The sequence below is a fragment of the Arthrobotrys flagrans genome (assembly GCF_004000055.1).
Source record: "Arthrobotrys flagrans strain CBS H-5679 chromosome Unknown unitig_0, whole genome shotgun sequence".
NCBI classification, from domain to species: domain Eukaryota; kingdom Fungi; phylum Ascomycota; class Orbiliomycetes; order Orbiliales; family Orbiliaceae; genus Arthrobotrys; species Arthrobotrys flagrans.
In genome coordinates, this window is record NW_027137550.1 from 5454572 (window position 1) to 5478822 (window position 24251).

At 45.9% G+C, this 24251-nt stretch overlaps 4 protein-coding genes across 4 annotated transcripts; 1 reads left to right on the forward strand and 3 right to left on the reverse strand.

Annotated features, from left to right (window-relative positions):
* Positions 1-6014: 6014 nt before the first annotated feature.
* DFL_004611 (uncharacterized protein) lies at positions 6015-7271 on the reverse strand (the record flags this gene model as incomplete). Its single annotated transcript, XM_067633735.1, has 2 exons — positions 6015-6628; positions 6686-7271. 2 exons carry the CDS (start codon positions 7269-7271, stop codon positions 6015-6017), a joined length of 1200 nt encoding a protein of 399 aa, XP_067491873.1.
* A 9122-nt stretch (positions 7272-16393) lies between these two features.
* DFL_004612 (uncharacterized protein) lies at positions 16394-17817 on the reverse strand (the record flags this gene model as incomplete). Its single annotated transcript, XM_067633736.1, has 3 exons — positions 16394-16516; positions 16590-17248; positions 17310-17817. 3 exons carry the CDS (start codon positions 17815-17817, stop codon positions 16394-16396), a joined length of 1290 nt encoding a protein of 429 aa, XP_067491874.1.
* Positions 17818-18500: 683 nt separating this feature from the next.
* DFL_004613 (uncharacterized protein) lies at positions 18501-20807 on the forward strand (the record flags this gene model as incomplete). The annotated part of the gene is made up of 1 exon (XM_067633737.1): positions 18501-20807. One exon carries the CDS (start codon positions 18501-18503, stop codon positions 20805-20807), a length of 2307 nt encoding a protein of 768 aa, XP_067491875.1.
* A 1507-nt stretch (positions 20808-22314) lies between these two features.
* On the reverse strand, positions 22315-23412 carry DFL_004614 (uncharacterized protein; the record flags this gene model as incomplete). Its single annotated transcript, XM_067633738.1, has 1 exon — positions 22315-23412. One exon carries the CDS (start codon positions 23410-23412, stop codon positions 22315-22317), a length of 1098 nt encoding a protein of 365 aa, XP_067491876.1.
* Between the last annotated feature and the right edge of the window lie 839 nt (positions 23413-24251).

The following is a 24251-nucleotide window of genomic DNA, read 5'->3' on the forward strand; positions in this document are numbered from 1 at the left end:
TCAATTAATTGGTTGAGAAATCTCACTCAGATCGGGAGAAAGGAGGTGGGTGCAATTTACATACGTACTCGTGTACAAGCCTTCTAACCAACATTCTGGAGCTCGCTTGGAACATTTTTCTAGATGTTGGTGTGTGATATTCGATGCTCTTTGGGTGGCCAAGTACCCGTCTGACCCCGTCGGTCGAACATTCGAACGCGCGTTCAGAGTACATTACATTAGTAACGAGGCACAGCTTGTGAACGCTCGGGTTGCTGTGATTTCACTTTCCAACGCTAAGCTCGTGAACATGTTGGGTTGCCTATCACGACCTAACGTTTACTATGTAAGATCTGACATGAAGCTTGCTCATCGAATAACTGTCAGCAGAGCAATGTGGTTGGAGTTGTTTCGAAACACCAGGATACGGTTCGCAGTATTGGTTCCGTCATCAATTTTCACAAGACCATATACCCTCGTTGTTCAGCCTGAATTTGAGATTATTATTGTTGTTGTCGTTGTTCATGAAACGATCGAGCGATTTTTTCCGTTGTGTGATATGGAAGTCACTTTACTGGTCATATCACAAGTTCGTTAATGACATCTTGACGATGTCACAAATAGCGAAATAATTGGAAAGTCTTATTACGAAAACAACGTTACCCCAACCAGAAAATTTGTAATTTCCCTTCTGAAATGGAGTATATGTCGATATAACTTCATCTCAAGAACTTTCACATGCTTGTTCCTTGTAGTTGGCTTTGAGAATACAGTTGTAATGTAATATCAGACTTACCTATATTCGAAGAGCTCGTTCGAAAAAAAAAAAGACCTATGGATCGGCTCCACTGCACCAACTTAAAGTTTGGTGTTGCTCGAACATTCTAGGGTGCTAGCTTGTCGTAAATTCCGAATAAATGGGCTTGGGAATATGTACTATGTTCGTGACAACCCGTTATCCATGGGTTCTGATATCTGAAAGGATCCACACGCTCTATGTCGGGCTAAAAGGTTTCCACATGTGGGTTTAGAATTTTATTTTAGTCTGACTTCTGATTAACCAAGCTGTAGGTGTGATTTGCATGCATTTGAATTTCGTATTTAATATCACCAAGAAAATATCGGATTTGTAGGTTTCCGGAATAAATTAGCCCTTGCTTGTTTTCCGTCTTTACCGATGAAATGTTGAGCTGGGTTTGGGGGGTACTTGCTCGATGTATATGTTGTATATAGGCATTTCAAGCAAGCACATGGGAATAAAAGTTGACAGCGCAGCCGGTATTTTCACGTTTATTGATCAACGGCAGGCCTGGTGATGTGTGATGTATCAGATTCGTATCGGCTAGGCTTTTTGACAGTACATGGGCAATATTAGCCGTAAGTAACTCCGCATTGTTGCGTTGATTGGCAAAGGTGGGTTGACATTAATGTATATCGGTGATAGCGGCGATCGAGGTGCAGTTGCTTGAAAGGACGTGGTGACGAAACCAGGCTAGAAATGAATGAACGTAATATTGGTGTTTTAGAAAGCGGGGCCTTTTCTTTTCGATTTTTCGAACATTTGCCCTCGTATCCGCTACGCATTCGTTTCTGGATATATCCCGAGATCGATAGGTATCACGCTTTGCCAAACTTCCTTGCCGGTGCCGTTAAACTACCGCAAAGTCTGACAGTGGATGCTAGGAGTCGAGAGGAAACGGCCGGCTGGGCAGGCTGTGGGTACTCTCTTCGGTCTTGATAGCCATGTTCGGTTCGCAAATTCGGCGCGAATGGTGTCGCTGATTTTGTGGGCCTTTTGGCCCTTTCTAACATTAATAGTGGCCGCATATGATATCGCAAGCTGGTGAGCATTATGTAATATCAGTACTTGGAAGTGGGTCATGGACTTTTTCGAAGAAAAGAAAAAGAAGACATCGAAAGTTCCTCTAGTGTAACACTCTTTTGGTCCACTGATGTGCTGACAGCGGATTCATCTGCAGTCTGGTTCGAAAGTTCCATAAAAATTCACCAACCAGTTTAGGAGTATTTAATTTTGGTAAGCCACAACCATCAAGGCGGATCTTTCGGCACTTTTGCTTTCGTTTTTATCGGATGAAACGCCATCATGGCAGGCCTGTAAAATCTATGGGCTACATATGGAGTATAGATCACCTTTGGCAGCGGTTTTTGGTCAGGCCAGAGTTCGTATGTGTATGCACAAAAGGGGGGGCTATTCAAGACGGAACAACCCCCTCAGACCTGTCTCCCATCCTATATGCGAGGCATATGCAGGACGGCTAGATTGATTGGCGAGGTTTTATGTTGAGTGAAATATACAAATAGGAAAGGGGCCTGCTTGTTTTCATCTCGAATGAACTGCTTGTTCTTTTTGCATGCAGCTCTGCAAGATAGATGAAATTGGGCAAGCACATCGCGATATCATGTCATGGTAAGCTTAGATATTAGATGGTGGGGTAATAAGTCGTTAATAACTATTATATGTGGGGAATGGGCAGGATTCTGAAGGGAGAGGCTGGCACGATATCACTTAAAAGAGTAAGAGAGGCTGTTGCAAAGCAAGCACAGACCCACTTTTCAGAAGCCGAAAGTACTTTAAAGTCTGATACTTGTTGCTGTTAATATTTGCTGTGGAAATAAGGGTATCTGGTACCTGAAATGTCTCTCGCAAACTAAACATCCCTGGCAATCCACCGAGAGAATTGACGAGGGTGGGACTGTTAATTCCTCTTAGGAATAACTTCCCGTGTTATTACATTTCGCACATGGCAGTTCTATGGTGGCGAGACAGAAAGGAGAGGGAGAAGAAATGGTGAGGGAAAACTTGCGTTTTTTTCCCTCGTTTCCCGCGGCGCTGCAGGCGAAAAAGGCAATGCAGAGTAATCGTCTCGAGATCCTGCTGTAGCACACCGATCCGAGCTGCTGCTGTCTCATGGAAGGTCTAAACAGTCTCTCAGGCAAGAAATCGGTCCCTTTAGGTATTGCCCCTTCGAGGCGTTCGAATGTGCATCGAAGTTACATGGGCGAGGGGCAGGATCTGTACGGTGGAGTCGGCCCCAAGACCGACACATGCTTTGTCATTATAATGTATACAGGCCTATGCAGGCCGAGAAGAGCCAACAACAAGGCCATCTCGAACACACACCTAGACGGCAACTTTTTGCCATCAACTATAGTACACTTTGGACGAAGAATGCGAAGTCGGTGGACCTTGCTCCATGTCGAAGGGATCCTTCCTCAATCTACTAGGATCGGCACTGCGAGGTCAGGTCCTGCATCTAGAATATAGCAGCCCCTTGAAGCTCTGTCTGTATGTACAAATTCCTACAGCGGATGTATGTACATGAAGTTTTCCCGGCAGTGGGATCGGCTGTACTGCAAGGGTTTGAGTTTCCAAGATGTTTTTCTTAAGATCTTATAATATGAAAGGGAGACTGAAGGGATATAATCTAGCTCGTTGATATCGAACACTTATTGAGTCGACATAAGGTTTTGAGATGATTAACAGGGTAGTGTTACCAATCAGTGGTAATCGTCTGACTAGGCGCACGCAGCCATAAAGTTGCCGTGTCGCAAGTTACGGAGTATAAAAGTGACAATCTATAAAACTTCGAGGCTGCTTTCGAAACTCTAACAGCGTGTATATAGCCGGATCAGTCGGAAAACTGACCATCGTGAACCAAGGCTAAGGCGAGGCCATCCGAGAACAAAACATACACAGTAAGTACCAACAATGCCTGGTAGGCGTTGCGTATCCGTGTCTACTTGGCTGCCGCATGCACACCGGTTCACTATATTCGCCTGTTTTACGATTGCATATCGAAGACCTCGATCTTCGGCATGCTCTAGTCTGCCGATTGTTCATCCACACTTCGTTAGTTTAACGGCAGCTGGCAGAAATCTAGAGCTTATTTAGGCATAAATAGCACCCGGAATCTTGAAGACCAAGAGTTTCGCCTTTGAGGATCTACTTGCAGCCATTCGCGAGGTTGCGAATGTGATTTTGATATGCCATGGATCAGCTATAACAGCAACAGTCTTATAGCTTTGGATCCTCTCGATTACGATTAGTGTGGTGAGACACTGGATTCTGTGCATTTGATTGGTTCATATAGGGGGCAAACGTTAAGCTATGCAACAAAAACTGGGGTCCGTTCCTGAATTTGAGGGACGGCCGGCTCTCAGGAGTATATGATCTACGCATGCAAACTTGGTGGCAGACCTAAAGTATCCATATTGTGGAATCTTAATAGCTAGCGAAAGGGAAACTTTCCGCTCGTGTCGTTTACGGGGTATGTATGCACGTATGTAAGTACCCTGGGAAATGCCGTCCGCGGTCTGCCGCATGACCAGATGTATAATCAAACAACACCTACATCTCTCTTTTGACTTTTACGGATTTTTGAGTTCAGCATGGCTACCTTTAGCGCATGAGGGACGAGCAGCAAAGTAAACCTTAAAGAGCTGGTGCAAAGCTGGCTGGTATTGAATACCGAACTATGTATCTCAAAATACCTGATAATTTCGTACTTGAAATGAGGGCAAAAAGATACATGCATTGTAATAACCGGCGGGTGGTTCTTCATACGAACCCCGGCTACAGCGGTTGTTGGTCATAAATTTAGGAAACTGGCCTGGGTCCGTGTATACATACCTAGCATGTTCAAGCTATTGTAGATTTTCATGCGCCCGAGCGGATTTATCAACTCATTGATAATTCACCTATAAGTTATTCTATATGATCATTCTTTTGGTTTATTTTTGGAAAAAATACCGTTGACATTATGGGTACTTCATTCCGCAAAGCGTAATTTGGCCAAGGCCTTTCCCTTTCAACCAACAGACAGGCTGAGAGTAACTGGGCCTTCGAGAGCGCCGTTTCATGTAACCTACGAAATGCCTTTCCCACGTTTTTGTGCCTTGTTGCAAAGCCTATGAGAGCTAAACTTCAAACAATAACAACGAAAAAGCCGAAATTGAAGCCCAAACGCCTAATACCTACGGGAACAATAGCAACGATAAGCCATGCTTGCCCTGGGGTACATGTCGCAGCTGTCGCCACAAATGGGAAACAAGAGTGACGTTTTACTAGTTTGCAATGGTCGTCCCTATAACCTTTTCTGACAGCCGAGTCCTTCGCCTTGCGGGCTGTTTTACTTGTTTTGGGCATAGCTTTTCTTTAACATGTTGCCTTGGCTGGAACCGCACTAGAAGGTTGAGGAGCTCTAGAAGCAAAAAGCATATGTGTTCGTTCACGGAAGGGAATTTATTTTGATTTCTATTTGTGAGTTTTTGATTTCTATGAATAGATAGATCCTTTTGAAAGAGGAGGAAGGAACCTCCATAAAATTTTTTGAAAGGAACAAAAAAAAAAAAAAAAAAACCTTCCTCAAACAGAGTTGCAAGGTAGAACAAGTCGAGAAGCTAAAGAGAGCTCAACGAGCCAGTATGAATTCCAAACAATTGACAGGGAGTAAAAATGCGAAGTGGTATATTTTGGATATCATTTTGAAAGCAAAGGAAATATGTACCATTCTTCCATAAGAAAGAAGACATAAACGATAATAAAACTGCGCCAGAATTACTCAAAAACAGATGTATATATAAAAAAAAATACTGTTTTGAATGATGTAAAGTTGCGAGAAGAAAAAATGGAAACGATCGAATTTGATATTCTGAATTGATGCCCCCTACCCCAAAAGCAGTAAAAACCCCACCCCAAGAATAACCAAAAAATAAAACCATGACATCTTTTGCTCGAATAACAATGACCTCCAATCATACAGGTATCATAGGTAATGACTTTGACATAGGAAATAAGAAAAATCAGCCCAGATAAATCCCCAAAAAAAAAAACTCCATACATGCTTTATATGTGGTTATAAAAATGACAAGCTAGCTCCAGTGGTATCAAGTTGTAACGATTGTTGAGATAAAAAGAAATCATAGCTCCCCAAGCCGTATATTTTCATGAAAATTAGGAAATCATTTGACTGGTATATATGTTATAAAGAATTGAAAGGTTATTAGAACACCCTCTAGCAGGCTTGGATGCTTGGAGGAAGTGCTGGTGGTTGTGCAACGATATATTTGACTCCATCGAAGGGACTCCATGCGTTCTTATATTGGAACGAAATTGGAGCGTATTCATCTGCGACAGATGGCGTGATGGGTGTACCCGCCGAAGAATTGCTGGATGATCTTGAAGAGTAACCATGGTTGTTGTTGCGGAGAGAAGCTGGGATTGGGACTTGTCCCGTGTAAACCTGGGGTGGAAGTTGGAACATGTCGGTGACAGAGATATTTGGAGAAGAGTTAGTCTCGCTGAGTGGTGGGCTGTCGAGTGGGCTGTTGGTTGTGAATCTGGAGCAGTGATGAATCCTGTAGCGGAGCTCTGGAATTGTGATTCTCTTTGCTGGATTGATCTCGAAGATCCTGCGCAGAATCAAGTCCAACTCAGCAGACAATGGAAGAATGGTCCTGAGGAAACCGGGATCTTTCAAGAAAGCTCGGAAAGTGCTATCGCTCTGCGAAGCACGCTTCCATGGGTTTCGTCCACAAGTGAGGTTGACGAGGATGACACCAAGGGACCAAATGTCATTTGGAGCAGAAGCATAACAGGCAGATCCTCTAGATGGAGATTGTTGGCATTCTATAGGATAAACGTTAGCATCATCTGATTTTGATTTCGAAATATATATGTACTTACCAGGTGACATGTAGAAAGTGGAACCACAGCCAAAGTCGGAGGTGATTGGTTCTGTGGTAGCAAGACCAAAGTCTGCGAGTTTGACTTCAGTCCCATTACCGGTAACCAAGATGTTTTCTGGTTTTAGATCCCGATGGTAGATTCCCAAAGTGTGGCAGTACTCTACAGCATCCAAGAGTTGAAGGAAGACCCTCTTAGCCAAGATGTCGTTGCCTACAAAGTTACCCTGTTCGGTAATGTTTGTGAAGAGGTCACCCTCTGGGCAGTACTCGATAATGACATAAGTGCAGTCAATATCAGTAATGATCTTGACAAGGTTGACAACATTTGGGTGTGCACTAGCGCGGTGATGTAGGGCGATTTCCCGTTCCTGGAACCTGCGCTGACGCGAATCGAGCCCAACTCTGGATAGAGCCTTAACGGCATATGGGATGTGTGTGTAGATGTCGACCGCAGTGTAGACGACGCCATATGCACCAACACCCAAGATGCCGGTGAGCTCTATCCTACCAGCGAGTAGGTGGCCTATTCTATCCTCTGGTCTGGCGGTGAGAGCAACTTGGGAGGGTAACGAGATGTCCGACATGTTTTGTGTTGAGTAATGTGTTGTGATGAGGTTGAACAAAGTAACGAATGAGTGAGATGATATGTAGTTGTCGGAGAGGAGTATTGGTGGGGGACGTATTGTATTATATAAAAGATGATCGAATTACTGCAATGTCATCCAGGAAGTCGAAGAGAAAGAACTGGCAAGATATATTATTAAAGTGGCTTTTGCTTGTCTGTGATCAAAATTCAACAGAAGATATAGAATATGTATGGAAATATTTGAGTATAGAGGGAATGTAGTGAAGATATATAAAAATCGAGGTTGGATGTGGTGAGGTATTTGAGGAACGTCGCTCTACAAGCAGGAAACTAGTATGGAGAACTGAGTTGTACAAGCAATGCGAGGTCCTTTCTTCTTATTCGTCACAAGAGAGCAGGCAAGGGGTGTGGAGAGTGTAATGGTGGGGAGTTCTATTATCGAAGTTAAGGGCGAATGATAGAAGGTCTTCGCCAATTTGCTTTTTATATATATCAACTTGCTTTTTTTAACCTTCGCTGGCTGTCTCTGCAGTGTGACGAGTGCGAGGGGGGAAGACTAAGTTTGAACGGATTAAGATTTCGGTGTGTGCCACTCTGCCCGAGCGAGTGAAAGTGCCTTTATGACCGATATGAAAGTGTAAGCAGCCAACGCGGTCTGGTCTGGTATAGTCTGGGGCTGTAAAGCTAAAGAGCTACTGTGTACGCACCAGCGAAGGCCCAGAGGTACTCCTGAATGTGTAATACTTCCCTTTCGGCCTTTGGCTTACAAGCTGCTACATGTATGTACTTCTTTCTTTTCTTTTTCCCCCTTCCTTTCCAACAAGGAGGGTTTAATAATATGGCAAAGAAGAAAATATGGCTATGACATTTTTTTGGTCCCTCCGGAACTGCCCTCGTCTTAGGGTCGGTACGTGAGTATGCGTCTCCAAAGCCGCAGCTTCGTAGCCTGCCTGCTCTGTTTTTCTCAGGCCGCATGCATGTGCGTGTATATATTGCATATCATTTGGAACGAAATGAGTGGCTCGTCGGAGCAAATACGGATGGAACCTGACCCACGAGAGAGTAACACGACTCAAACGACCCAGAGACTAGGCTGGGTTCACTTCTTGAGCAAAATTAGCAGCAAAAAATCCTGTGTGAAGGAGGACAGCAGTGGGAACGAAGGATTTGCTTTTTTGGTTAGCTCTTCTTTTTCCAAATCCCAGTGCCATGCGTCGATTAGATTTGTACTTCTGCCGTCATTTTGTAAGGAGGGTTACCCCGAATCCTTGTGCCTGCTTTTTTTTTTTTGCGAGAACGATCGAAAAGGTACCAGGTGACGACGGTGGATGAACAAACTGGAGAAGGATAGCAGGTATCCTACCCAAGCGGCGAAAACTCCGCCGAACCAAGTCGAACTAAAAAAAAAAAACTAGATGCACAGTTTGCGCCGTACCCCTACCCTTAGGCGGGCTGACGCGAAAGCCAAGAAAATAGGAGTACCGTTGAGTACCTGGCCCGCTCGGAAGGCTACTCTCTTTGGCATGCCTGATAATGGTTTTTGCCATTCGAATGACATATCGGCCATTCTTCTGCTCTCTTTTTTTTTTTTTTTTTTTTTTTCGAGTGGCAGACCGACTATCAAATGATGATGTAGGACTATACTGGTTGTTGCACTTTGAATTTCCTCGCGGCTGTTATTCTGAAAGTCAAAGCTGCATCATTAGAACCTTGCATAGAATTGCAGCAAGCCATCAAAAACCAACTGGTGCATGCAATAAGGCTAGAAAGTCTTCCCTTGCCGAAGTACAATATTATCCGTTGGAAGTACAGTATTATCACATGTGAGGACAAACTTCTGGTGTTTTACAACCTATATAAATCTTATAACTCAACGATGTTGCGCCAGGCCAAACAACCTTCTATTACGCCTGAAGTTGGTCACTCGCCGTTCCCCTTGTGTGTTGGCGAGCCATACTCTTATAAGAGTAACATCCAGAAGGCCCGTCTATGGACCAGGTATTCATTGGTTGGGCGGCATCAGATCGGCCGATTCCATACTCCTGATCAGTAATAGCATTGCTCAGAATTCGCTGTCAGAAGCCGGTACTGCAACAGCCGCCCATAAGATCGTAATCTGATAGACCCTGGCAGCCGCATATTCTCTTTTGTGACAGTACGCTCCCTACTATATAATAAAACTGATAATAAACAAACTCACTTACAGTTTTGATGGCTTGATAGCACGATGGTTGTTTACTCCGTTCTATCGGCTCGGCACAAACATGTCGAATGACTTGCTTTGTACTCCTCGTAGGATTCAGTATGCCCAAATACCAAATTCCCATTCCCTTCTAGGCCGTCTCTGAGGCAAAACGCCCCTGTAAGAGTGTCATGTATACCCCAGGTCCATTCTGCTCCGTTTCGCATGCAACTGGAGCATATCACCCGTTCGGGCTTTCCATGCAGGTAACGATTTGGAAGTATAGCTGGTACATCTTCGATACATTTGCGTTCCTCGCCCCAATCTACCAACAAAAATAAACTATTCGCTTCTGCATTTAGGTTGCGTGCATTTCGTTGAGAGAACCAAGCTAAGAATCTCAAGAAGGTACCTTGATCCTTCTACGATAGCAAGGTACCCATCTATACAATACATGCTGGCCAAAGTAGCTACAGCCGCTGGCTGGTGCAAGGGCTGAGTTGACGATCTCAAGGCTAGGAAATAAGTTGAGGAGATGCCATTTAGGCATCTTTTTACCCTTTACACTAGCATCGAGATCGATCCTTGGACAATCCCTTAGCGGGGTCCAGTCCATCGCGGAAAGGCTTTTGATAATCTTGCTAGGCGGTACATACCGCAAGACAATGGCTGCTCTGACAGCTACTTCCATACCTAGACGAAACAGAGTCTTCCTCGCCCGACATTGTTGGCCTATAGGCGACAGCCTATACCGTTATAGCTTACCGTTGTATGCATGAATATTAGCTTTGAGCTTCCTGAAATTGTTACTTCAACAGTATAAAAAAGGTTTACCCTTATTGACGATGTTAATTTGGGAAGTCGCTTCCTCGGACTTAAAACCGAGATACAGCAGCTTTTGATAATAATAGAGGCAATTAGACGATGTCAAAAGTAGCTAAGATCCAATGCTAACCGATTGGAGCCACGAAAATAAGCCCGATCTCCAGATACTCGTACTTAGGTGGAGTCTTTTGCTTGCCGATGTATGTATGTACATGTCGGCTCTTCCTCCAACATGATCATGACCGACGACCGGATTTCGACGAGTGCATAAATTTTCTGTTAATCCAGAGGCAACAATAGCAAGGAATGATATCAGCCACATGCTGGATCTTGCGAATTCAAGACACTAGCCAGGCTACGCACTGTCACCAAGATACCATTCCGTCTGTGCAAGCCACATCTTGCGGGGAGGCCCTTCTTATGCTGGTCCAAACTATATTTTATTCTTGGAAGGCGCGCTCCTCCAGAAAATCCCTTCAATTTTAATCAGAGACAGGCCTGGGCACGTTTCCTTATCGCTCATCGCAGCCGGGCTCTGATTGGCTAAGGATCGGACGATATTCAGCTTTTCTTTCAGCAATGCAATTCTTTGCCACCTTGAAGCAGCAGGGAATCTTTACGTCAACCTGCGGAGCAGTCACCAGAAATCAGGCTGTTTGTCAAATCTGGACGTTGGGGAAATTCGAATCAGGATTTCCCCCATCTGTGTCGGCAAGCCCTTCCCCACACCTCCTTTCCAGAATTTTCGGTTTCCGCTTGCTGGGAGCCCGCTGATTGGAGCAACCGACGCCGACGAGATGGTTTGAAGATAATTGCTGTCTACGGTTAGCGTATGCTAGCGTTGGGTTATCGCTCTCATTTGCCAGAAATCTCCAGCGCATTCATTTCCATTCCAGACAGGCTAGTCTGATGTTTGGTCCATGCTCATGCTGGTGTCTCTTGTCCTGCAATCCTCGTGGACCAGTCTGTATGGAAGTATCACACTTCTGGAAAGAAGTACACGAAGTACACCAAGTCCCCTGCCGTGACTATGCGTTGTCCTCCGCCTCGAGGTCATTTGCCCGCCCAATCACAATGGCCCATGAGCCAGCAGATCGTTTCCACTATATCGAATTGAAACATCTCGGGTTGCCAGCAAAGTGGTCCATCGCATGAAGTTGATTGAGCCGTTTGGTCGAATTGCGACTGCTGCTGCTGAAAACAATCAATCTGAATTCATGGGATCGCAAACTAACACATGCACTCCAACTCGGTCCTCGCAAAAACTAGCCAGCAAACAACGGAGATCAAAGGGTGAGCACTCTCACTTGCCTTCCTCTGCTCGGCTATCGGGACGGCATTGGCACCTGTGTTTCGTACACGGTGGGGATTTCTTCAACTGCGATTCAAGAGGCTCCACCCAAAGTTTCATCCTTAGATATCATTATCGAGGCCAAGGCAAATGCCCAAGCGTTTTCAGGTTCCTATATGCGCAGTTTTCGGGCAAAACGGCACAAATTTTGGCCTGAAAAGCTATAGCTACGATCTTAATTGTTCGAAATAATCTAATTCGATGAAAATTTTGAGAAAGGGCAAAAAAAAGATACATCATGGTTATGAGGAGTTCCTTTGCATAAGTCTGGAGCTACTGTAAGGCAGCAAGGGCTTCGCCGTTTGCAGCGCATCGGACTTACAAGTATCTAACAATGTTGTTATTCCTGAAGTGTTCATTTGCAGAAAACCGAGCCGGCAAATTCCCAAAGCCCGAGTTGAGCTGCTTATTTCGCGGCCTCCGTGCGTTTACCGAGAATGAGTGTCTGGGAGGTTCCATTTAACGGATAAGCCGCTTTTCGCTTTTGATGTCTTGCTTCCAAGACTCGGATCATCATCTCGCACTCGGTCAGCTCGGTCAGGCAATTAAACGATATTACCAAAGTGCGACAGAAAGGAGAGTTTTACAAAGTGGATCTCGATTTTGTGTGGCATCCCGCAGCCCTACATGGGAATTACCATATCAAATTCGAAGCGAGAGAGGTCTCGACGAGCCCATGATCATCTGATCCTCGGGCAATCGATGAAATGCTTTTTGGTGGGGAACTCCTCGTTTCTCTTAGAAATGCTCTCAAAGAGGTTTGTCTTGAAGGGCATAAAACGTGGTCTCACACGCTATGACCCACCCTGATAACAATCACGGCATGTCTTTCCCACGTTTCTCCTCGTTTAACATGATCGTGTTCCGTTTCCTCAGCCCATATTCGAAATCGGTGCAAGGATTGAGAGACACCGAAAAAAACGACGAGCTCGTCTCCTCCTCGAGATCGTCAGCCATGTGCCCTTTGATCTTTAATTTTTCTTTGAAAGATTTGCTCCCTTTTGCCCCTTACATGAGCAAACGGGAATTAAGCGGACGATGACCAGTCATATCCCTGGAAATATGTTATTGAGGACTGGAGATCCTGATCCTGATCTAGGGAACCGATCGGGTGTTCCTTTCTATCCGCAGCGTCCGGATGACCGTCTACAACCGTTGAAAATGCCCTCTGGTTTATTCTATTGTTGGACCATCCTCGCAAGACCGTCCAAAAAATGATGTCCTCGGCTGCCCATGCATAAACGAGGGAGAATAATCATGATTTTGCATACATGCTTGTCCGGAGATCTTAAGACCCTGCCATAGCGTACATCTTCGCAGCCGAACTTGTCTTGTGAACAACCGATAATCTACCCGTTTTTCTAGCTGCAGATGTCAAAAAATTTTTGAATCCTTGCAGCCATGCCCCATGTAAATTGTTAATTAGCATGGAAGGGTTCGAGCACATCCTGGAGGGATGGCGTTGAAAAGCTTTTTAGTTAGATCTCGAGCTTGCCCGAATGCAGTCGTCAAGAATGCCAATCGTCAAAAATTACCAGCTAGCTGAGGGTTGAATTTCGAGATATGCAGCATCTTTGGCAATAAGTTGCACAAGTATAGGAAGTATCTGCAAGTCTTTCATGTATGGCGTCCAAGCTGACCGCCTTTTCCCAGATGAAAGTCCAAAAAAAAGTGCTCGTCTAACTTGGTCGGGTATTTTGGCGTGCATATCACGAAGAGGACGAACTAGAATTACTAAGTCCGAGGAGACTGGTTTTTGGTGGCGCTGCCAGAGCGCCGGACACCGCCATCCATCGGAGCGACGGTCTAGATTCTCCCAGCTGAGCTCCAACTGTGGCGCAACCAACTACCCCTTGTCGAGTAGTTACGTCATCCAAGCCCAGAGTTTTCCCGAGTCAGGATATTGAACACGCGCGAAACCTCCCTTCTAACCCTGGCTACCAAAAAAAAAAGTCTACGCGAGATTGAATAGTCTTAGACCAAGGTGTTTCTTCCTCGGAGTTGGCGAATAGCTGGCTGCACACGACCGGCGGCGTCAGACGATGAGGCGCTAACAGCTTAACGGAGATACGCGAAAGCGGTAGTTGTCCTCAATTCGGTCGACACATCCGAACAAAAATATTTCCTGAGCTGCCAGTATGCTAGCATTCTCACGAAAAAAAAAAAATAATCCAACAGCTGTGGCACAACCAAGCTCATGATTATGACATCGGGATCGGCTCATCGGAGAAATAACGACGGAAGTATACAATGCATGGCTAATCGACATCAATGAGTAGATAGTTCAGCTGTTAGAACGGCTAACGAGCAGCTCCTCGCAAATACGGACTCGCCGACTCAGTAGCTAGTAGATCTATTCTTGTCAATGGCCTATGAGCCTCCTTCGACCCATCGAGAGGATACCCCATCGAGGATACATCATACAGCTTCAAGCTGCAAGGAGTAATCGGTGCATGAAATGTGGAGAATCAAAGGGAGACAAAAATACATGTCCAACCGTGTGAATATGGATTCTAGGGAGTATGCATATGCAGCGTCTCCAAATTTCTTCTTCGCTTGATGCTCAAAATACCTGATACGGGATAATGGCTCCCATGTGGCCTCCAATCCTGAGATCGATCTGCCTCTGTCAACTTAAACTGTACGATCTATGCGGAGAGTACTTCTCCGTACCGAGAGAGCCGCTGAGGTCATTGGGATTCCCCCTTGCTTCGGTTCGTCTCATTTTTGTTTACGCATATCCCTCCGTCTACACACGCGGCTTCACCCTACATACTACGTACATCATACATACTTGTTTTTAGACGAAAAACGAAAGCCATGCAAGCTCCTTACATCCGTCACACAAGTAGTTGGTAAGTTAATGTTTCTTTTATTTCAACAACCTTAGTGCTTGGGTGTAATGTTGGCATTACATTGGCAATACACCTCCATAGAAGCCTCAGTTTCCCATTTCCAACCAATTAAAGCTCTATATTTACTAACTACCTCGAAATTGGAAAAGTGGATACCTGATTAGATTGAAAAAAATCCGAAAGACTAAACCAAAGCGTCGACTGATCCTCTCTGCAGCTGCAAGCTGCACCAACATCCAACTTCCAACAAAATCCAACGCACTTATGAGACCCACTGACAAAAATCGGCAACCACTCCTCTTCTTATTTTTCTCACAGGCTCAAGGCCTCCCAAAAGAAATTTCCCAGAAACCATCTTCTTGGGATGCCCGAGTGCGGTGTAATTTACGAATTCGCATTTTCAAACCCAACTGATCCTCGTATTCCAGATCCCAAAACCCCGTGACTCGGGTAAGAATTATTCCCTGAAAAGGTTATGGTTATGTCAAGAGTAATTTATCCAGCCAGTGAAAAACGACCCGTGCCGCCCGACAAGATATCATCGACGGTCACGGGAAGTCTTTTCCCCTTCGTCGGTTCTTTTTTAGAGCGTTTGTTGGGAAATGTCCCGCCAACTCGACAGGCTGCGGAATCCCCAAGTCACCTGCGCTCGTGGGTCCTCAATAGCCAAAATGTTTGCGTGTGGAGATGATATAGTGGAGACCACACCTCCCCACCACACCTTCATATGGGGAAGTTTCAGCCAAAAAGAAAGGCTAAAAGAAGGCTAAAAGAGTAGAGTCTCGACGCTGCCTATCCGATTATCTGGAAGCGCCCTGATAAAGCCCGATTACCGTGATGGTGGGAAGATCATCTCGATTTGTTCTGTGATTGGACAATTATCGATGTTGAATGGGTCATAGCTTCACCTCATCGAGTTTTTTGATGAAGAAAAAAAAAAAAACCTCGCATCATGGGACTTGGCCCGATATTGCCAGTCGCATATACGTATTCTATGGATTCATAATTCATATTTCTTTCGGTGCGAGTGAGATTATGACCAAAGAGGGTCGGCATATTATCGTGAACTCGAGGCGTATCCTGTCGGTAAATACCATTTCCTACCCCCCTGGAAACCCTTTCACAATTGCACCCATCGGGATGGGTTGCTGAGCGGAGTTTGGGTATTTGGTAACATTTTTCGATCCTCATCACATTTTACTTTTGTCGCATGGTAGATGGTCTACAAGTCACACCTTCGTCATCGCCCCGTCTTACCACGGAACATCGGCCCTTCCATTTCTATTCCCTCGCACAATGCATGCGCCTATCTCCTAAATCTAGACGATATCAAAAGCCCCCAACGTGCATCTTTTTCCTTTTAGGATGAGTCCTATAGTACTGAATCCTTATGACTGCCTTCCACGAGAGCCGCAATATTGGTAAGCTAGTCGTAGGCGAGCGGAGGAGCTCCATGATAGTGCATCAAAACGCCTCGATTCGAATTACTACCTCCGGAGACCCAACAGAGCGCAATATTCAGAGCGAAATGTTAACGTGTCGTATATCTCCAAAAGATGTTGGAGATGTCTAGAGACGGGGGGGGGATATCCCCATCATCCTTTTTTCTATTGGTTTACCTCTCAGAGCTCTCCCAGACAGCTATTTGTACAAGTTATAACAACCGTTCAAAGAATAAAATGAAAAAAAACAAAACAAAAGCCGCAAACAGTCCACTTACGCCCTGTAAACATTCCAGAGTTGAGAGGAAAGCAACAAGCAAACAAAACGCATATAGGTTCCCGAGTGATACGTCTCTGAACGCCGATTTTTCTGTACATGCATACCCTACCCGGCCACGTGAGCCAAATAACCAAAAAAACGAAACAGTTGAGCGAATGCGACGAAGTAGAGAGGTAGCTGAATGTCTATCTTCGATGTGTAGCTGTTGTATTAACGTCCCGACGGACTGTCCGTTTTTGATAGTTCATGATCTCACGGCTTCGACGTTGCTTCGCGCGCTTATACTTGTAATACAACGTGAATATATCCTACCACACCGGTAAACGTTAGTATAACCTGTTGGATTTTTTGGGACGAATTTGGATTTTTTTGGAAGGTTACCTTGATCAGAACGAACAGACAACCGCCCAAGATGTTTCGATGAAATCTTTCCGGGAGTACCCTGCGAAGGAATGGAATCTTGCCCAGCACACCGCCCATCGCTGCAACCACGCCTGGAAACAACAGCGCTCCAACGACAAGATTGGCGGTTTCTGGTCCCAAAACCAATTCCCTCTCTACCCTCCAGGCGTCTGCCTGATCACCGGCAACGGCAGGTTCTTCTTGTGCATCCAGATTACCGTTTGCGGCTTCGTCGCCATCCATATCTCGAACTTGGATTTCTAATCCAACATTATCTTCCTCGATGCCTTGCGTAGCCGCTGTTGGGCCGATCTCTGCTGTCCACTTCTTGTCGTATGGCAGCAAGAACCTGTTGTAGACGGTTTCGTATAAGGCCCTCGCATATGGTAATAAGGCGAGAGTAATCGCCGGCGAAGGGGGTAAGGTGAGGTAGAACGGCTCATCCCGACAGAAGTAGATAAGGGGAAGTATTGGCAGAGTAGCATCCATTAGCCTTGTCCTTGAAACTATGAGGACCATCGGTAACATCGGCAACCCTGTTGCAAGGCGCCATGACCACTCGAAATCACGACCGTTTGGACCTAGTATTATAGCATTTGCTTCTTTGGTACCGCATATCAAGTATATCGCGTTGACACCTATAAACCGTTAGCTTCATAGTTCAAGCTCTAGCTATTATTTCTTGTGATGGTTTCGTACCGTAGACTGTGCATGTAACGAAGAAGGCTGAACCCAGACCGGCAAATATGGCTATCGAATTGGTTTGCCTGACAAGTTTCTCAGCCATTCTACCCAAGTCCACCATCACACTCCTCTCCTGTTTCAATACAATATTTGACTTGCATTGAGGGCACTGAATAGTCTTGTTCATCTTCGAGGGATTCTTTTCCATATCTGAGATCCAGTCTAATAGACAGCTTTCATGTGCTGTGAGTGCACATTTACACGGTTTCTTCCAAACACCATGTGTAGAAGGAGAAGTTTCTTCATCCTTTCGGGATTCGAAGCATATCCAACATTTCTCTTCTTCGTCATATTCGGGAATAGATGACCGTCTTTTGAGCGGGATCAATAGACCGGGTTCTTCGGCTGAGCTGTCTTCGTTGATGAGAGTGGAATCTGATAGCTTGCCAGCGTCTGTATCGGATTCAGGGGCGCCGGAATTTGCCCTTCGGGTTCCTGCACGTTGTGCTTGTAGATGCGACATAGTGAGTATGGGATGTATGTGCTGTAGTATTTGTGTTTGTCTTGAACGTCGAACAGCAGACAGCGAGGCTAGCGTTATGTCGCTATGATGTAAGCGTGGGGTTTATTTTCGGCGCGTCAACGTAGGAGACGATCAACACTGCGAGCCGGCGTATTGTCTACCGGACGCGAGCTTCGTATGTTCCGTGATAGTAAGTTAGCTGTACACGATGGAGGAAAGCGACTGTATGTGGTTTGTTGGCGATGTTTCTTTCTTGGATAAAGCTTACTTGCGTGTAGGAGGCTGGGGCCTTGTCGTTGATTTGCCGCGGCTGTCCATGACCGCGCTAGCTCATGCAAGGGCAGTCGATATCCACCACAAACCTATTCTTATCCGGACTTCGAAGCTTCATCGTCGAACCATCCGATCTTAAATCAATATTAGTATAGGCACCGGGCCTGATAGAAACAATACTAGTTCCCGACTACTCAGACCACGACTACGACTTCCCTTACTTACCAGGGTGTATGGAGACATCGACATTTTCAGCTTAGCTTAGTGGGGAAAAATCGCGAATTCGATTTATTATTTCGATAACATCGATCGGTATCATGTTCGGTTCATCAACAAGCATCCGCAATAGATTCAGAAGAAACACCGCAGACCGAGCTCTCAACTGAATCTTCAGGATCTCTTACCCCATCATGGCGACCAATCAGGATAATGGGGAAGCTGCTGAAGCTTCTTCGACTGTTACGATACCATCGAGACCCAAAAGACAAGCTGTTATTCAGCGAAAACCAATTGTTCTAGGTGAATACGCCACTGATTCCGATGAATCAGAAGGATCTCGTCTCGAGAGACGACGTCTCATGGAGCTTGAGGCACTCGATAGCTCTGATAAGTTCCAGCCTCCGAGTCGAGCCAAAGCTACACCCAAAACCAGAAAACCGAAAGCAAATGCACCGAAGAAAGCTCCCACGAAAGCTTCCACGAACGCATCCCCAAAGGTCTCTACAAAGGTCTCTACAAAGGCCTCTATGGAGGCCTCTCAAGAATTCGATTCGGATGAAGAAGCTGCACGAGAAGAACTTTATGGCCAAGATCCCGATGAAATGTCACTAGATGAAGAGGACTCGGACGAAGAGGGAGCATCTGATGACGAGGATGAAGGAACAGGTCCTACGACACCTACAAAGAAGAACGCTGCCTCTCGTATCCGAACCGCTAAGCAGAAAAAGCTCAAAAGCATGAATACACCGGTTGCTCTCCACCGACGAATGATTCGACGAATGAAGGACATCTCTTATTGGGGTGATCATGAAGTTGACCCCATGGCTCTTAAAAGGAAGGAAATGGCTAGGCCATTTATTTACGACATATCTGCCCCGGCCAGAGCACATGTTGGCAAGATGCTAGATTTCGACGCTGAGAAAGAAGCGCAGGAGCTTGCTAGAGGCATTTATATTGAAAGAATGACACCCTTTCAGGAGATCATATTGCTTGATAGGGTTGCAGATGCTGAAAAAATCGCGAAATATTATTGGCAAGTTCCTAAGAAGCCATTGACACTCCTCCTAGGTCCTTTCACGAAATCTGGGCAGCAAAAGAAGTTTCAATTGAAGATCCACGAATCAGTCAGCTTAACAGCACCCGATTTATTCCATGGCAAGAACGGATGGGTTATCAACTGCGGCAATGAGATACAATCTTTGGACTGGGCTACTCGACAAGACGGCCGCGACAATCAATTCCTCGCGATAGGGACAAAGTTCCAGGAAGCAAAGCCGGCAATTAAGGATTTACCGCCAGGCTTTGCACCCTGCGTATGCCCTTCCCAGATCCAAATCTGGCGGATACCAATATCAAAATCTAACACCGCACCCAAGCCCCCTCCGACTCTCGATCACACATTACTCACAGACTGGGGTGCTCCAACAGAGATCAAATGGCGTCCAGGGAACGCTCCCATCAAAGGAAAGGGCATAGTCGGCCACCTCATGGCCCTCTTCGAAGACGGCCAAGCCCGCCTCGTCGAAGTCAAAGAACACCCCCCATCACCATCTCCTTCAACCGCTCCGATCTACAAGCTCACGGAACCCATGCAAACCCTCTATCTAAACGACACCCTCTTCACAGTTTTCGCTTGGATAAACCACCACACCCTCGCATTTGGCTGCGCGAACGGTTCAGTTGCAATCTACGACCTAAACGTAACACTCCCAGGCAGAGAACACCTCCCAAAATCATACCATTACATCGCTGCCAGTTACATCTGCTCAATCTGTTCTTTAGCCCCTAGTTTCCCTGACATGGTCGCCACTTACTCGATGGACGGAAGCTTCAATATGCACGATATCCGCGAACCAGGTATCTCAAATACCCTCTCCCACAGAACCAGAACAGTAGCAATGTCCACCCCAGTAGCCTGGTGCGAAATGGCCCAATCGCTGTGTTACCCTGAAGACCTCTCAGGCGTTCTATGCATGGGAATTCGCAAAGCCAAAAAGTCCGGCGGATTCCTCTGTTCTAACAACCCAGGGGATACAATAGCCGCATCCACAGGTTGCGGAACAGGACTCCATCCATTCCTTCTAAACGGCGGTAGAGACGGGAAAGTAAGAATAGCCAATCTAGTAAGAAAATATTTTTATTCGAAGTGTCAGGCTATGCAGCAGGTTTGGTTTCAATTGGAGTATGCGCCTACAACGGGGTTTTTTAGAATGTTGGATGGGTTTAAACCGGAGATGGTGGTTCATAGGAATAGAGTTGCGGTTGGGTTGCCGTTTTATACCTATCATACGAATATCACGAAAGTAGGATGGAATAATAATTTGGGATATGGGACGTGGGCGGCGGCTGGGACTGGGGCGGGGCTTGTGAGGGTGGAGGATGTGTCTTTGGATGTCCATCAGGCTACGCCGGCTATTGGTCAGAACAATGCTAAGGCCGGAGAGGGCACGGATGGGGGGAATGGAGCAGGGTCTGATGTCGAGATGGAGATGGATTAGCGCAGATGGTGTTTACTTAATTCTGTATTATAGATAAGAGGGACCACCTGCTTAGGTCCCGCGTAGTATGTACGATTCACGAATGATGAGTAACAACCTAGAAGCGATATATCGTCAATAGCTTCTGCATTCAATTCTCTATTTAACACATATGAATCCTTAATTAACTAGCACACGAGGGGCAATAGCACCAAAGCTATACCACAGCAGAGAAGGGACAGGCACAAGCAGAAGCTATCGTGATCGATCTTTATTTTTTGTTCTCTTTTCTTCTTTTTTTGTGGATTTATAATTTCGTGGAGGGACAAGCGCACGAGGCACGGCCGCACTTGTAAAAATAAAGACGGTCTTTGAAGATGAAGGTCCCCTAAGTATAAAACCGAAGCCATAAAATCGACAACCTCATCTTATACGTGTACAGGCCCACTGCCTCTAAAGCGTCGAACGCAGCACCTATACTAATATCCAATCTGTCACCCCCAGCCTCGGATGAAAACCACGCTCTCCACAAACTTTCTGTTCTCTTTCTTTTTTATATATTTGCGCGACCGATCGGTCGATACTTACCTTGAAAGCCACAATGGAAAAAAAAAAAAAAAAAGCTATAAGGACGAAAAAGATTCAACGAGGAAAAGAATCGCTAATTTGCAGGGACAAAGTAAAAACAACTTTCATGGAAGTAAAACAAAAACCAAAAAAGCGTGGAAACCGAACCCGTTTTTTAGTATACCTGAATATAAAAAAAGGATACATAAGAACGTTAAAGAATAAACCAATAACCAAGCGGCAGCTTCTAGTGCGATCTAATGGGGATGTTGTACTAATAAAGCACTGATGTCGTGGAAGGGTATTCGATCTAAAAGATGTTTTTTTTGGAAAATAAAAGTAAAAACTGCAATGAAAACCTGGGAAACGGAAGGCGAGAAGGGAGGCGTGAACCTGTATTATTAGTTGTTGAGGACAATAAACAGTTCTGTGAAAGATAAAAAGGGTAAACAAAAAAAACTTAAACTTAAAAAAAAAAAACTACCAGAAGCGATATTTGGGAATGGTGCGATGTTGAGTTTGAAGAGCTAGACGTAAATGGAACTGCGGGCAGGTTGACACGGATTCGGGGGGTTTCCCAGGATCGAAAGATGTTGCGATAGTGTGGCGTTACGGTATCACCCTCGCCATATCGATGAACCCCGGAGTCGCAGATCTTTCAGGTGGAGGTTGATGCAGAGAAGGCCTCGGCTTGTTTCGGTATAGCCCTATCATACACTAAGCGAGCCCTTTTGAGCCTTTCTTCAGCCTCCTCGAATTCTTTTGAGTCTCCGGTCTGCTTCAGTATTCCGGTGGCGAGTGTCAGACGAGCGATCTGGGCCGCCATTTCTTGTATCTGTTCTCTGGTGAAGCTTTTGCCCTTTTGTACTCCCGATGCCCCTGGTCGTATTGTATCCTCTTGCGTATCACCCTCCTCAGCTGCTGGGGTCTCAACACCGTCTTGGTTCTTCGCGTGTTTCTTCTAGGACGACGGAAGGAGGCCGATGTCACCCTTGCCGTTCTCGATCCACTTGGTATCGACTAGCGCGGTGCGTTCATTGTAGAGCAACTTGTAGGCAGTCTTGATAGTTCCATCACTGACACCAGCAACCGCCGAAATCTCCTTTGCATTCTTGGGTTGACGCATAAGGTGAGAGATCATGTAGATGCACGCAGCAGCCGATGAAATTGGAGATCTTCCGGCAAGTGTCCCCTTCTGGGCAGCACGTTCTGCAAGCTCTTGCGAGATGTAGATGAGGTTGTGCGTAAGACCCAAGTTGTTACAGAAACGGATCATCAGGTCATGCGCCTTAGTCGAGGTAGTAGAAGTGTAACCAGCATTCTCATTGGCGATGCCACCGCCACTGACGATTTCTGCCACAGTAGCTTCGCCCTGTTGCGAGAAGAACTTCTCGAGGGCTTTGAAGACTCGTCCAATTTCTTTCTTTGGAACCTTGGTGATCGCGAAGATTTCACGGAAGGTACGTGGAACGTTGCACTTTCGGCAAGCGATGAAGATGCACCCTGCAATGATAACTTCTTGTGGTTTACCCTTGAAGGCTTTGGCATCGTCAACGGACTTGTAGAGCTGCTTCGCAGTATCGGCTACGTTCTTCTGGAGGTTAGTAGAATCGCAGAAGGCACCGATTTCTTTGTAAGCAGCCAGCAAGCTCTTGGTTGACTTGTCGTGCGTGACTTTGTTCTGGGCACGGTGGAGGTCACGGGCACGTCCGCTTCCACCATCTGAAAAGCTGATACCGGTGTCTAACTGGTTGCCGTTGAGGAGAGGGTTGGCGCTATCACCGACACGAGAAGGATCGTCATTGCCCTGGTCGTCGTTCGAGAATGTTCGCCATTCCGATCGGGTGTCAATAGTGCGGTCTCCGAGTACCAAGCCGCACGAGCCACACACTATATCTCCGGACGAAAATTCCTCTACCAGATTCGGAGGGAATTCCTTGCAATCTTTGCAAATTACGTGGATATTCAAGTTCTTTTCGAACGGACGATCGGCAGCTGGGACCCCGGGTTTGACCATGCCATTATTTTGGACATACGGGGGTGCAATAGCTGACATCATGGGGGGCTTATGTTTATGTCTAGAGGAATCCCAGACGTTCTTGTTGGAAGGTTGGGTGGGATTTCAACGAAAAATAGACGATCCTTGCGGGTTGCACGCGTTGGAACTGGCTCAGTTCTTCAGTTTCTGGGAAGTGTCAGCCTTGTTCGTAACAAAACCTTCACTGGCCACCTGAAGCACACATCAAGTGAGTACAGGGTCATAGTACCTTTTGAGATTGCCTATGCTAGTGCTAGGCAAGTCTATTAGAATGCAAAAGAACGGTTGTGATTCGGAGCGTGCGCTGGAATCGCCTCGATCGATATCGTGAAAAGCGAGGTGGTTTTCAATTCGTGACTTTAGATCTGTGCTACAGAAACCAATGAAGGTGTCCACCAGGCCGTTTTGTTCTTTCTCTCGAGTAATCTGTCGGGAGTCAACAGACTGAGAGGAGAGGAGAGGTTGAAAACGGGGAGGCAGAGATAGTACAATCTGAAGGGTGTAGATGGGACGACAGAGGCGGGAGGGAAGGATCCAGACTCGAGGATGTTGCTATTCCGTCGGGAGGCTTTTATACGAGTTCGAGAGGAGTATCAAGGCTTCTGCTATCAAAGCGGGGGCGATACTCGATGACTTCGGCGGTTCGTGACGAAGTTTCGAAGGCGATGATGAGGTTGGGAGTGAGGTGTAGATGTGATGGTTTGAGGTTCGTGCAGCGATGATGCTCGAGGGTTATTTGTGACAGGGGAATGACTAATTTTCCGCGTTGCGGCTCTGCCGGATTTGTGGGTGCTGTAAACTACGCATGTAGAGCTGGGTAGTTATGGGAACCAGTGTTCGGCTGCAAAATTGTGAGTCCG